Genomic DNA, 14,015 nt, shown 5'->3' on the forward strand with positions numbered 1-14,015 from the left:
GTGGCTTCTATGCCCAGCATTTGTCTTCAGGTATCTTTACCACTTGGAAGAATTATGATACTCGGTAAATTTGATATGAGGCACGAATTCTATTTAAGGGTTGTAATTAGGAAGGAAGAAGAAAAGCTATAGAAGTAGCAGGCGGAAGAAAACATGGGAAGATTGATTATTTCTTTGATATATCTTCTTGTAGAGTAACTTCAGCATGTATAGGTTTTAAGCTACTACTTAAATTGCGCACACACATTAACATAATAGGAGTATAGTTACATAACCAAGGCATATCTGTAATTACCAGCCATCTGCAGTGAAACCAAGAAAACCAGTTAGGCACCTTAGGCATTTGTGAAAACTTATCTATGATATGGTGGATATTGTCCAAATGAACTTGAACAGTCTGAGAGAAATCAGACAAATTAAAACAACCCATTCCTGGGGACTGTTCACATGCCATATGTTCTTTTAACAATAAATAGTTTGTAGTTGTAAGACTTTGGAGCGCTACAATTTGCACTTCTCCAAATTCTTGGTTGAGTTCCAACAGTATAGATCCAGTCCAATTTTGTTGTTTTACTGTATGCACAGGCCAGCTTAGATATCTCCTTCCTCATTCCCATGGCAAGTCCAGGAACTGGTGGGATGAGTGCATCTACAGCTGTAGCAGTGCGTGGATCTTTGTTGGGGTTTTTTGATGATCATCTTCTGGCATGAGTCTTCCAGAGAGTGCAGATGTTGGAAGTTCTTTTTCATATCGTATCTTAGTTCATTTTCGGGGTAGCCGAATTAGGCTTTGATCCTCTGTTAGTCCATTCTTGAGTTCTGTGATTCTGCTGCTGTTTTGTTCCTTCAGTTTTTCCTTTGTTCTTATATTCCACAGATAAGTGAAATCATTTGGTATTTCTCTTTCTCCGCTTGGCTTGTTTCACTGAGCATAATACCCTCCAGCTCCATCCATGTTGCTGCAAATGATTGGATTTGCCCTTTTCTTATAGCTGAGTAGTATTCCATTGTGTATATGTACCACATCTTCTTTATCCATTCATCTATTGATGGACATTTAGGTTGCTTCCAATTCTTGGCTATTGTAAATAGTGCTGCAATAAACATAGGGGTGCATCTGTCTTTCTCAAACTTGATTGCTGCATTCTTAGGGTAAATTCCTAGGAGTGGAATTCCTGGGTCAAATGGTAAGTCTGTTTTGAGCATTTTGATGTACCTCCATACTGCTTTCCACAATGGTTGAACTAACTTACATTCCCACCAGCAGTGTAGGAGGGTTCCCCTTTCTCCACAGCCTCGCCAACATTTGTTGTTGTTTGTCTTTTGGATGGCAGCCATCCTTACTGGTGTGAGGTGATACCTCATTGTAGTTTTAATTTGCATTTCTCTGATAATTAGCGATGTGGAGCATCTTTTCATGTGTCTGTTGGCCATCTGTATTTCTTTTTTGGAGAACTGTCTGTTCAGTTCCTCTGCCCATTTTTTAATTGGGTTATTTGTTTTTTGTTTGTTGAGGCGTGAGAGCTCCTTATATATTCTGGACGTCAAGCCTTTATCGGATGTGTCATTTTCAAATATATTCTCCCATACTGTAGGGATCCTTCTTGTTCTATTGATGGTGTCTTTTGCTGTACAGAAGCTTTTCAGCTTAATATAGTCCCACTTACTCATTTTTGCTGTTGTTTTCCTTGCCCGGGGAGATATGTTCAAGAAGAGGTCACTCATGTTTATGTCTAAGAGGTTTTCGCCTATGTTTTCTTCCAAGAGTTTAATGGTTTCATGGCTTACATTCAGGTCTTTGATCCATTTTGAGTTTACTTTTGTATATGGGGTTAGACAATGGTCCAGTTTCATTCTCCTACATGTAGCTGTCCAGTTTTGCCAGCACCACCTGTTGAAGAGACTGTCATTTCGCCATTGTATGTCCATGGCTCCTTTATCAAATATTAATTGACCATATATGTCTGGGTTAATGTCTGGATTCTCTAGTCTGTTCCATTGGTCTGTGGCTCTGCTCTTGTGCCAGTACCAAATTGTCTTGATTACTATGGCTTTATAGTAGAGCTTGAAGTTGGGGAGTGAGATCCCCCCTACTTTATTCTTCTTTCTCAGGATTGCTTTGGCTATTCGGGGTCTTTGGTGTTTCCATATGAATTTTTGAATTGTTTGTTCCAGTTCATTGAAGAATGTTGCTGGTAGTTTCATAGGGATTGCATCAAATCTGTATATTGCTTTGGGCAGGATGGCCATTTTAACGATATTAATTCTTCCTAGCCACGAGCATGGGATGAGTTTCCATCTGTTAGTGTCCCCTTTAATTTCTCTTAAGAGTGACTTGTAGTTTTCAGAGTATAAGTCTTTCACTTCTTTGGTTAGGTTTATTCCTAGGTATTTTATTTTTTTTTGATGCAATTGTGAATGGAGTTGTTTTCCTGATTTCTCTTTCTGTTGTTTCATTGTTAGTATATAGGAAAGCCACAGATTTCTGTGTGTTGATTTTGTATCCTGCAACTTTGCTGTATTCCGATATCAGTTCTAGTAGTTTTGGGGTGGAGTCTTTAGGGTTTTTTATGTACAGTATCATGTCATCTGCAAATAGTGACAGTTTAACTTCTTCTTTACCAATCTGGATTCCTTGTATTTCTTTATTTTGTCTGATTGCCGTGGCTAGGACCTCCAGTACTATGTTAAATAACAGTGGAGAGAGTGGGCATCCCTGTCTAGTTCCCGATCTCAGAGGAAATGCTTTCAGCTTCTCGCTGTTCAATATAATGTTGGCTGTGGGTTTATCATAGATGGCCTTTATTATGTTGAGGTACTTGCCCTCTATTCCCATTTTGCTGAGAGTTTTTAACATGAATGGATGTTGAACTTTGTCAAATGCTTTTTCAGCATCTATGGAGATGATCATGTGGTTTTTGTCTTTCTTTTTGTTGATGTGGTGGATGATGTTGATGGACTTTCGAATGTTGTACCATCCTTGCATCCCTGGGATGAATCCCACTTGGTCATGGTGTATGATCCTTTTGATGTATTTTTGAATTCGGTTTGCTAATATTTTGTTGAGTATTTTTGCATCTACGTTCATCAGGGATATTGGTCTGTAGTTTTCTTTTTTGGTGGGGTCTTTGCCTGGTTTTGGTATTAGGGTGATGTTAGCTTCATAGAATGACTTTGGGAGTATCCCCTCCTCCTCTATTTTTTGGAAAACTTTAAGGAGAATGGGTATTATGTCTTCCCTGTATGTCTGATAAAATTCCGAGGTAAATCCATCTGGCCCGGGGGTTTTGTTCTTTGGTAGTTTTTTGATTACCTCTTCAATTTCGTTGCTGGTAATTGGTCTGTTTAGATTTTCTGTTTCTTCCTGGGTCAATCTTGGAAGGTTATATTTTTCTAGGAAGTTGTCCATTTCTCCTAGGTTTCCCAGCTTGTTAGCATATAGGTTTTCATAGTATTCTCCAATAATTCTTTGCATTTCTGTGGGGTCCGTCGTGATTTTTCCTTTCTCGTTTCTGATACTGTTGATTTGTGTTGATTCTCTTTTCTTCTTAATAAGTCTGGCTAGAGGCTTATCTATTTTGTTTATTTTCTCGAAGAACCAGCTCTTGGTTTCATTGATTTTTGCTATTGTTTTATTCTTCTCAATTTTATTTATTTCTTCTCTGATCTTTATTATGTCCCTCCTTCTGCTGACCTTAGGCCTCATCTGTTCTTCTTTTTCCAATTTCGATAATTGTGACATTAGACCGTTCATTTGGGATTGCTCTTCCTTTTTTAAATATGCTTGGATTGCTATATACTTTCCTCTTAAGACTGCTTTTGCTGTGTCCCACAGAAGTTGGGGCTTAGTGTTGTTGTTGTCATTTGTTTCCATATATTGCTGGATCTCCATTTTGATTTGGTCATTGATCCATTGATTATTTAGGAGCGTGTTGTTAAGCCTCCATGTGTTTGTGAGCCTCTTTGCTTTCTTTGTACAGTTTATTTCTAGTTTTATGCCTTTGTGGTCTGAAAAGTTGGTTGGTAGGATTTCAATCTTTTGGAATTTTCTGAGGCTCTTTTTGTGGCCTAGTATGTGGTCTATTCTGGAGAATGTTCCATGTGCACTTGAGAAGAATGTATATCCCGCTGCTTTTGGATGTAGAGTTCTATAGATGTCTATTAGGTCCATCTGCTCTACTGTGTTGTTCAGTGCTTCCGTGTCCTTACTTATTTTCTGCCCAGTGGATCTATCCTTTGGGGTGAGTGGTGTGTTGAAGTCTCCTAGAATGAATGCATTGCAGTCTATATCCCCCTTTAGTTCTGTTAGTATTTGTTTCACATATGCTGGTGCTCCTGTGTTGGGTGCATATATATTTAGAATGGTTATATCCTCTTGTTTGACTGAGCCCTTTATCATTATGTAGTGTCCTTCTTTATCTCTTGTTACTTTCTTTGTTTTGAAGTCTATTTTGTCTGATATTAGTACTGCAACCCCTGCTTTCTTCTCACTGTTGTTTGCTTGAAATATGTTTTTCCATCCCTTGACTTTTAGTCTGTACATGTCTTTGGGTTTGAGGTGAGTTTCTTGTAAGCAGCATATAGATGGGTCTTGCTTTTTTATCCATTCTGTTACTCTGTGTCTTTTGATTGGTGCATTCAACCCATTAACATTTAGGGTGACTATTGAAAGATATGTACTTATTGCCATTGCAGGCTTTAAATTCGTGGTTACCAAAGGTTCAAGGTTAGCCTCTTTAGTATCTTACTGCCTAACTTAGCTCGCTTATTGAGCTGTTATATACACTGTCTGGAGATTCTTTTCTTCTCTCCCTTCTTGTTCCTCCTCCTCGATTCTTCATATGTTGGGTGTTTTTTGCTGTGCTCTTTCTAGGAGTGCTCCCATCTAGAGCAGTCCCTGTAAGATGTTCTGTAGAGGTGGTTTGTGGAAAGCAAATTCCCTCAGCTTTTGTTTGTCTGGGAATTGTTTAATCCCACCGTCATATTTGAATGATAGTCGTGCTGGATACAGTATCCTTGGTTCAAGGCCCTTCTGTTTCATTGTATTAAATATATCATGCCATTCTCTTCTGGCCTGTAGGGTTTCTGTTGAGAAATCTGACGTTAGCCTGATGGGTTTCCCTTTATAGGTGACCTTTTTCTCTCTAGCCGCCTTTAACACTCTTTCCTTGTCCTTGATCTTTGCCATTTTAATTATTATGTGTCTTGGTGTTGCCCTTCTTGGATCCTTTCTGTTGGGGGTTCTGTGTATTTCCGTGGTCTGTTTGATTACTTCCTCCCCCAGTGTGGGGAAGTTTTCAGCAATTATTTCTTCTAAGATACTTTCCATCTCTTTGCCTCTCTCTTCTTCTTCTGGGACCCCTATAATACGGATATTGCTCCTTTTAGATTGGTCACACAGTTCTCTTAATATTGTTTCATTCCTGGAGATCCTTTTGTCTCTCTCTATGTCAGCTTCCATGCGTTCCTGTTCTCTGATTTCAATTCCATCAATGGCCTCTTGCATTCTATCCATTCTGCTTATAAACCCTTCCAGAGTTTGTTTCATTTCTGCGATCTCCTTTCTGGCATCTGTGATCTCTTTCCGGACTTCATCCCATTTTTCTTGCGTATTTCTCTGCATCTCTGTCAGCATGTTTATGATTCTTATTTTGAATTCTTTGTCAGGAAGAAAACCAGTTCTTTTTTTAACATGACTTTCTATTTTGTTCTAATGTTGACTAGAGACAAATTCTTAGTTATATAAAATGAGCATTTTTTCCAGGATGATAGCTGTATTAGTCAGTAGGTAGTGCTGGTCATCTCATCCACATACTCTGCAAACTTTTCCATCTGTCAGCTGTAAACAGTACAGAGGCATGTAAAGTATTTCCATTTCCGATACTCACAAAATTCTCATGAAGTGCTTCTAAATACATATCAGCCCATTTTGTGTCTTTCAGATTTTTAGATACTAACTTTTACTTCTGATGGATATATATTATTAATGAACTAGCTGTATTATTTAATATATAAAATTAAACTTCATGTAAATCTATATTTTTGATCATGGATTTGCTATCATATACTGTGCTGAGAAGATTATAAATCAGTTACTACCTAGTGTTTTAGTTGTACCTTAGAAAATTGTTTTAATAAACCAACTTTACTGAATTACAATTTACATACATTAAAATGGACCCATTCTTAGTGTATATTTTAGAGAACTGTTACAAGTGTAAATATTTATGAAACCACCACAACAATCAAGATGTAAAATGTTTCCATCATCCCCAAAAAATTGCCTTGTGCCTAAAACGTTTCCTGGTCCCAAGCACCTAACATCTTTCTATCCTTAGAGATTAGTTTTACTTCCTCTTGGATATCTTGTAAAGTCAGTCATACCACTTGTATTTTTTGCCTGGCTTTTTTCATTTAATATTTTTGGATTCATCCATGTTGTTGCATGTATATCAGTAGTTCATTTCTTTTAATTTTGAGTAATATTTCATTTGTGAATGTGCCATTTGTTTTTCATTCATAAACTGATGGACACTTGTGTTGTTTGCAGTTACTGGCTGTTAGAAAGAAGTTGCCATAAACATTCTGTATAAATCTATATATGGACATATGTCCTCATCTCTCATGGATAAATGTGTGGGAGTGTAATTGCTGGTTACTGTAAGTGTATATTTAACTTTACAGAAATTGCCAACCTATTTTTCAAAGTAGCTATACCATTTTTCATTGCTATTGGCATTATAGGAACATTTTATTTGCTCTACATCCCTGTCAATACTTGGTATTGTATTTTTATTTTAGCTATTCTAGTAGGAATATAGGGTTTCTCACAGCATTTTGAATTTGCAGTTTTTGATGTTTAATACTGTAGAACATCTTTTCATATCCATTTGTATGTCTTCTTGTGTGAAGGAAGTGTTCAAATCTTTTCCTCACATATATACTGGGTAGTTTGTCTTCTTAATGAGTTTTTAATATATATATATGGAGTTCCAGTTCTCTATCAGATAAATGTGTGTAAAAATATTTTCTCTCTGTAGCTTGCTTTTTCTAAATCTTCTTAATGGTGTCTTTTGAAGAGCAAATGTTGCAAATTTTTGAACTTCAATTTATCTGTCTTTTTCTATTGTGGTTCGTATTTCCATGTCTTACCTGGGAAATATTTGTCTACTCCAGGGTTGCAAAAACTTCCCCTGCGTTTTCTTCTAATAGTTTAATTCTTTCATTTATATTCATCCTAATAGTTTTATTTATATTCAGTTTTGTGCTCCATTTCAAGGTAATATTTGAGAAGTAGTTTGAGGTAGACAGAAATTTTTACTTTTTGATTGAATGCAGTATGGTGTAAGATTGAGGTTTCTGTTGTTTTCTGCATATAGGTATCCAGTCATTCCAAGACCATTTGTTGAAAAAACAATTATTTCTCCAACTTTGCCAAAAATCAATTAAGTGTTTATTTCTGAACTCTCTATTCTTTTACATTGGTCTATATTTTTATACTTTTGTGAATTCCATATTGCTGTATTTTTGTAGCTTTATAGCTAAGTCCTGAAGTCTGACAGTAAACCTCCAACTGTGTTCTTTTCCAAATTTGTTTTTTCTCTTTTAAGACCTTTGGATTTCTATATACATTTAAAAATCAGCTCGCCAGTTTCTCTAAAAAGTTTACTGGGGCTTACATTGGAATTATACAGATGAATTTAGATTTGAGTTTCATTCCATGAACATGATATATCATATCACTTCATTTACTTAGGTTTTCTTTACTTACTCTCAAAATGTCTTACACTTTTCAGTACAGGGCTAGTTCATACACATGTTTTGTTTAAAGTTCTTCAAAATTTTTCATGGTTTTGGAATTTATTATAAATAGAATTTTTAAAATTTCACTTTCTACTGTAGTTTATAGAATTACAATTGGCTTTCATGTATTGACTTTCCATGCTACAACCTTGATAACCTTTATTTATTAGTCCTACTAGCTTTTTGGTAGACTCCTTAAGATTTCTGATGCTTGTGATAATGTCTGCAAGTAAAGACTTTTACTTTGTCTTTTCCAATCCCTATGCCTTTATTTCTTGACCTATTACATTGCTAGACCTCCTGAACAATATTCATTGAAAGTGGTGAAAGTATGTTTTCATTGTTCCTAATCTCAGGACAGAAGCATTCCATATTACCATTCTGTTACCTTTAAATTTATCATAGTTCCTTTTATCAGTCTGAAGAAGTTTCATTCTACTACTAGTTTGCTGAAAGCAATTATGAATTGCTGTTGAATTTTGTCAGGTGCTTTTTCTACACCTACTGACATGATCATATGGTTTTAGTTTTTTGATATGTCATTATGGTACACTGGTTTTTCAAATCAAAACCAACATGGCATTTCTGTGATAAACCCCACTTAATCATACTATATTATCTTTTTTATATATAACATACTATCTTTTTTATATATTACAGAACTTTGTTTTTTGATATTTAAGGAGATATTTTCATGTATATTCGTAAGGCATATTAGTCTGTAGCTTTCTTTCCTGTGATGTCTTGGTCTAGTTTTGTCATCATTGTAATATAAAATGAGTTCCAAATATTACTCTCCACCCTTTCTTTTTTCTGAAGGTGGACTTGTAAGACTGGTGTAATTTTTTCCTTAAATGGTCTATATTTTTTAAAGTCTTTGTCCAGCTTAAGTATCAGAATAATAACAGATGAATAAAGTGACTTGGGAATTGTTTTCTTTTATTTTTTCTTTCTGAGTTTGTTTAGGATTAGTATTTCTTCCTTAAATGTTTGATTGAATTTACTAGTAACATTCTCTCTGCCTGAAGTTTTTCTGTGCAGAGGAAGTAATTCAATCATGAATTTAATTCTGGTTTCCTATTTCTTTTGTCATATTTGATCATCTGTAACCACCAAGGAATATGTCCTTTTCTTACAGCCGTGAAATCTCTTGGCATAAAGTTGTTCATAATATTTATTTTGATGCTTTCAGTGTTTGTAAGATCTTTAGTGAAATCTTCTATTCCACTTCCAGTTTTGAGAATTTGTGGCTTTTTATTTTTTCCCTTTATCAGTCTACAAAAAAACTAATCAGTTTTATTGATCTTTTCATAAAACCAGCTTTTGGTATTACTGATTTTCTCTCTTTTTGGGGGGAGTTGTGGGGAGTCCAGTTTTTCTTTAATTGATTTTCCTTTTTATTATTTCTTTTCATTTACTTTGTTTAAATTTGATATGAGTTTATCTGTCTAGATTTCTAAAATGAAACAAAGCTCATTGATTTGACCAATCTTGTTTTCTAATTAAGCATTTAAACCTATAAACTTTCTCCTAAGGTCTGCTCCACCTATTCCCAAAACCTCTTCACATGTTGTATTTCTATTATCATTTAGTTCAAAATATCTTCTAATTTTCTCTTTCATTTATTTTTGATCCACAGAAATGTGTGCTTTGATTTTCAGATATACAGAGGTTTTCCAGATATCTTACTGTTACTAAATTCTGATTGAATTCCCTTTTAATTTGAGAACATATTCTGTAGTATTATAATGTTTTGAAATATATTTGGACTTGTTTTTTGAATTAGTATATAGTTTATCTTGGTGCAAATTCTATGTGCAGTAAAAGAAGAATGTATATTCTGGACCTGTGTGATATCAGATTAATGAGATTCATGAGATTGTCTAGATTTTCTGTTTCCTTAATGATTTTTCTCTTCAGTTCTGCCACTTACTAAAAAATATATGATAAATCGCCAAGTATAATTTATCTCTTCCTAATTGTGTCTCAGTTTTCCCTTAAACAATTGTTTTTAAAGAAATTCAAAGAAAAATATTAATTTATACACACACACATACATCTGTATAAATACATGCATCCATGATCACAGTTATATAATTTCCTGCATATTTATCATTATTTGTATCCTTAATTCCTTCCTATAAATGCAAGTTACCATATTGTCATCTTCCTTTACTTTTAAGTGTCCTGTTACACAACTCTGCTGTCCATGAGTTCTCCGTTTTTTATCTGAAAAGATTTCACTTCAATTTTTGAATATATTATGGGCATTATAATTTTTGTTCAGCTGGGGTTTTTTTCGAACTCTTTGAATATATACTTATCACGTCTCTTGACCTTCATTGTTTCTGATGAGAAATCTACTGTGCCCCTGAATGTCACGTGTTATTTTCTCCTAGGGCTTCTAAGATTTGCTCTTCATCTTTGGGATTCATAATTTACCTGTGATTTGCTTGGATTTGGTTTTCTTCACATTTATCCCCATAGAGGTTCTCTGTGCTTCTTGAATCTATAACTGAATATTTTCATCAAATTTGGAAGTTTTTGGCCATCACTTCTTTAAATATTGTTTCTGCTTCTTTCTGTCTCTCAATGTCTAGGACTTCAATTAAACACTTGTTGGACTTCTCTGTTTTGCTCCACATGTCTCTGAGGCTCTGTTCAATTTTCTTAATTTTTTTTTCTCTCTGTTCTTCAGATTACATAATTTCTGTTGATTTGCCTTCAGGATTCCCGACTCTCTTTTTTCTTTTCTCAGTCTCCAATCTACCTATGAGATCACTTAAGGAGTCATGATTTTTAATCTCTAGATTTCTCCATCTGGTCTATATATTTTCCATTTCTCTGTTGGTATTCTTTTTCTGTTCATTTAATGATACCGTATTTTCTTTTAATAATTTTAATACATTTTCTTTAATCTTTTGAACATATTTATAATAGGTACCTTGAAGTCCTTTTCTATTAAATTCAACTTTTGAGCCCATTTGGAGTCAGTTTCTACATGTTGTGTTTTCATTATAGGGGTTATATTTGGTAATTTTTGGTTAAAATCTATACATTATAAATAATTCATTGTAATGTTTCTGAATTTCATTATGTTTTTCTGAGGATTTTTTTTGTATTAATAGACAGCTAACTTGTCCAGTTTTAAATTATTAATTCTCACTTCAGTACACTATGCAGTAGATAATATCTGTGTTCAATTTTCCTAACTTTCAAGTGTTGCTTTTTTACGTTAGTTGCATAGGGTTGTCCCCTGCAATTACAAAGTTTAGTAGAGAGCCAAATATTTGTACAAAACTTATAATCAGATTTGGGGGCTCATACTTTCTGTGGTTCTCAATCCTGAGTTTTGTCCTCTGATACTTCAAGTCAACAAAACTTCAGCTTTCTATAGTACAAGATTCTGATCTTAGAAGTGGGAAATGTATACCTTCTAAGGAACAGCAAATTTGTGAATCTCACATAATTCAGTTACGCCTTTCAACTTTACCCTCTTTTCTTTCATGCTTGCTGTCTATTTCTCCCACTAATGCATAGCCTAATGGTCTACCAGGGATTTAGGCACAGTTGATAAACCTTTGGAAGCTTGCTTACTACCAGGAATTTTCCCCTAAACTTTTCAAGTGTTTTGACAACACTGAACTCTGTATTCTGCCACCTCAAACTGGAAAGGATATGATTTAATGCTGCCAGAGCTAGAGGAGGCTAGGAACCCTCTTAGGCAAAAAAGCCACAAACTTGAAATTGTTACATGTCATGATCACTGTCTTTAAAAAGGAAACTGTTGTGGTTGCTGTCCACTGTTTGTTGCTTTCTAGTGCCTTCAAATAGTTATATTTCAATGATATTCTATCTAGATTTTATAATTATAGCTGGAAGAGGTTTTTCACAGTGCTAATGTTACCACACGTTCAAACTTTGTTAGGAATTTTTTTTTTGGTATCATTAATATACAATCACATGAGCAACATTGTGGTTACTAGATTCCCCCCATTAGTCCCCACCACATACCCCATTATGGTCACTGTCCATCAGCATAGTAAGATGCTATAGAGTCACTACTTGTCTTCTCTGTGCTATACTGCCTTCCCCGTGGCCTACCCCCCATGTTATATGTGCTAATCATAATGCCCCTTATTCCATTTCTCCCTCCCTTCCCACCCACACTCCCCAGTCCCTTTCCCTTTGGCAACTGTAAGTTCTTAGGAATATTTTTTAAATAATGTAATTTTTACAAATATTATCAATTCCTGGCCTATTATAGGAATTCAGTTAGTATTTGTTGAATAAATAAGTAATAGATACTCTCTTTTTAGTAATACAATAAGTTTACCTTTATCTCTTGTCTGTGTTGTATTCAAAGTATTAAAGGAAAGAAGGCTGATATGAAAGTGTAGGCATGTAGTTATCAGTAATATTAAGAGAGTAAAGATATACTTAAGTTGTCATTATGTTATACCACAATTTTCAAAAATACATTTTTTCTAAGAAACATGGTTCACTGTTTTTTCATTAAAATTGAACAAAAAAGAAGATAAGGGAATAATAAAAAGGAAAACAGTTGTTTATTACTAAGAAAACATTTAGTACATATTTAGGAACTCTTTCAAATTTAAATCTTTAATTTAAAATTACTGTTGGATTTAAAACCTAAAACCAGAATGTAGGAGTAATACTGTCTTTACAAATTTTATACCTATTAATCATCAGGTTGCATAACCAAGTGTTTCATTATTGTGGCATAGGAATGTGAGTTTACAAATTGGCTGGTAGGTAATCATAGCCATTTTAGAGATACCAAAAAAAAACCTTCGTTAAAAAAAAAATCTCCGGTTTCTCTGATAAAATCATACATAAACTTCTAAGTTTTGTGGCTATCAGAGGTGGTATAGTAGGTAGAGAATGATTTTGGAATCAGACACTCTACTTAAAGTACCTACTTCCCACTGACTATCTCAGTAAGTCTCTTAACCTATCTAACTATATCTTAGGAAGGCATAATTATAGCCCCACCTCATATTCGTGTCTTAAGGAGAAAAATTATAAAAATATCTGAGTGTGCTTAGCATATCAGGATTCTGACTGTAATTATTTCTTTTTTAACAGAAGAGGATAAATATAATATTTATTCTCCTTTGCTCTTCAAGTACTTCCTGGCAGAAGGAATTATCAGTGGGCATAATTTGTTGATTGCATCAGCAAACGAAGACCCTACTGACATTGTACAGGTAAACAATATACTAATTCGATGTTGTATTTTGAATATTTTGTGAAAAAAATTTGGTTTTATATATAATATATATATATATATATATATATAAATGTGTGTATATATACACACAAACGATATATATATATATATATATCACACAAACTATATTTAAATTCATTAATGGGAACATATGTATTTTTCTCATAAAAATATCAAATTCATTTAAACATATAGTTAAATTTTAAATTAGTGTTCTTGGACAATTTTTCAACTTAACATTTTTATCAGAGGTGAAGAAAGTTTTTGTGTGTAAGTTTTTTAATTGACAATAAATAAAATTATTAATATACTCATGATAATGAGAATCCTAAAAAGTTAGGTAAAGAAAAACAACTGCAGAATATTATCAGATATTATATTACCAGTGTGCCCCAAAGGTATAAATCAGAAGAAAGATACGGAAGTTAGAAGTACTCATTTATTAATATTATTTTGCTCTAAGAATTCCAGAAATTCTAAGAAATAAGCAGTAGTAATAAAATATGTGATTGATATGGTATATCTTCTTTAAGACAGAGCACCCTTTTCACCTTACAGAGAACAATTCCAAATTTTAATTTTCATTGTCTGGAACAGGATTCCAATTTAAGCCATTATCTGAATAGAATTCATAATCTAGAGTCATTTTTCCCCATAGGATGTTTACATTTCAGTGCAGAGTCTACAAAATAGCAAATGATTAAGCTATTTACAAAGAATTTGTAGCATAACAAATACTAATTTATGGCAACTATAACAGACACCAGTAAACTTCTACACCCATATATAAAAGCCACTATAATATTTAGGTCAAAATTAACATGATTCTTTCATATGGGTCAGACTTTGCTTATTAAGTAATACTCATAAAATTGAAAAGATAAACCTTTCTATAATTTTCCAAGTAATATTCTTACAAAAACAAAACAAAAAGCACAAGTTGAGCCCAAAACTTCCC

At 33.9% G+C, this 14,015-nt stretch overlaps 1 protein-coding gene across 7 annotated transcripts in view; it reads left to right on the forward strand.

Annotated features, from left to right (window-relative positions):
* ELP4 (elongator acetyltransferase complex subunit 4) overlaps positions 1–14,015 on the forward strand; it is a 248,100-nt gene that overhangs the window by 20,639 nt on the left and 213,446 nt on the right. For all 7 annotated transcript variants that reach the window (XM_057507527.1, XM_057507529.1, XM_036891834.2 and 4 more), the window contains exon 3: positions 12,913–13,034. In XM_057507527.1, the coding sequence (XP_057363510.1) occupies positions 12,913–13,034 (122 nt within the window). The remainder of the gene's footprint in view (positions 1–12,912; positions 13,035–14,015) is intronic.

Source organism: Manis pentadactyla, chromosome 9, assembly GCF_030020395.1.
Source record: "Manis pentadactyla isolate mManPen7 chromosome 9, mManPen7.hap1, whole genome shotgun sequence".
Taxonomy (NCBI): domain Eukaryota; kingdom Metazoa; phylum Chordata; class Mammalia; order Pholidota; family Manidae; genus Manis; species Manis pentadactyla.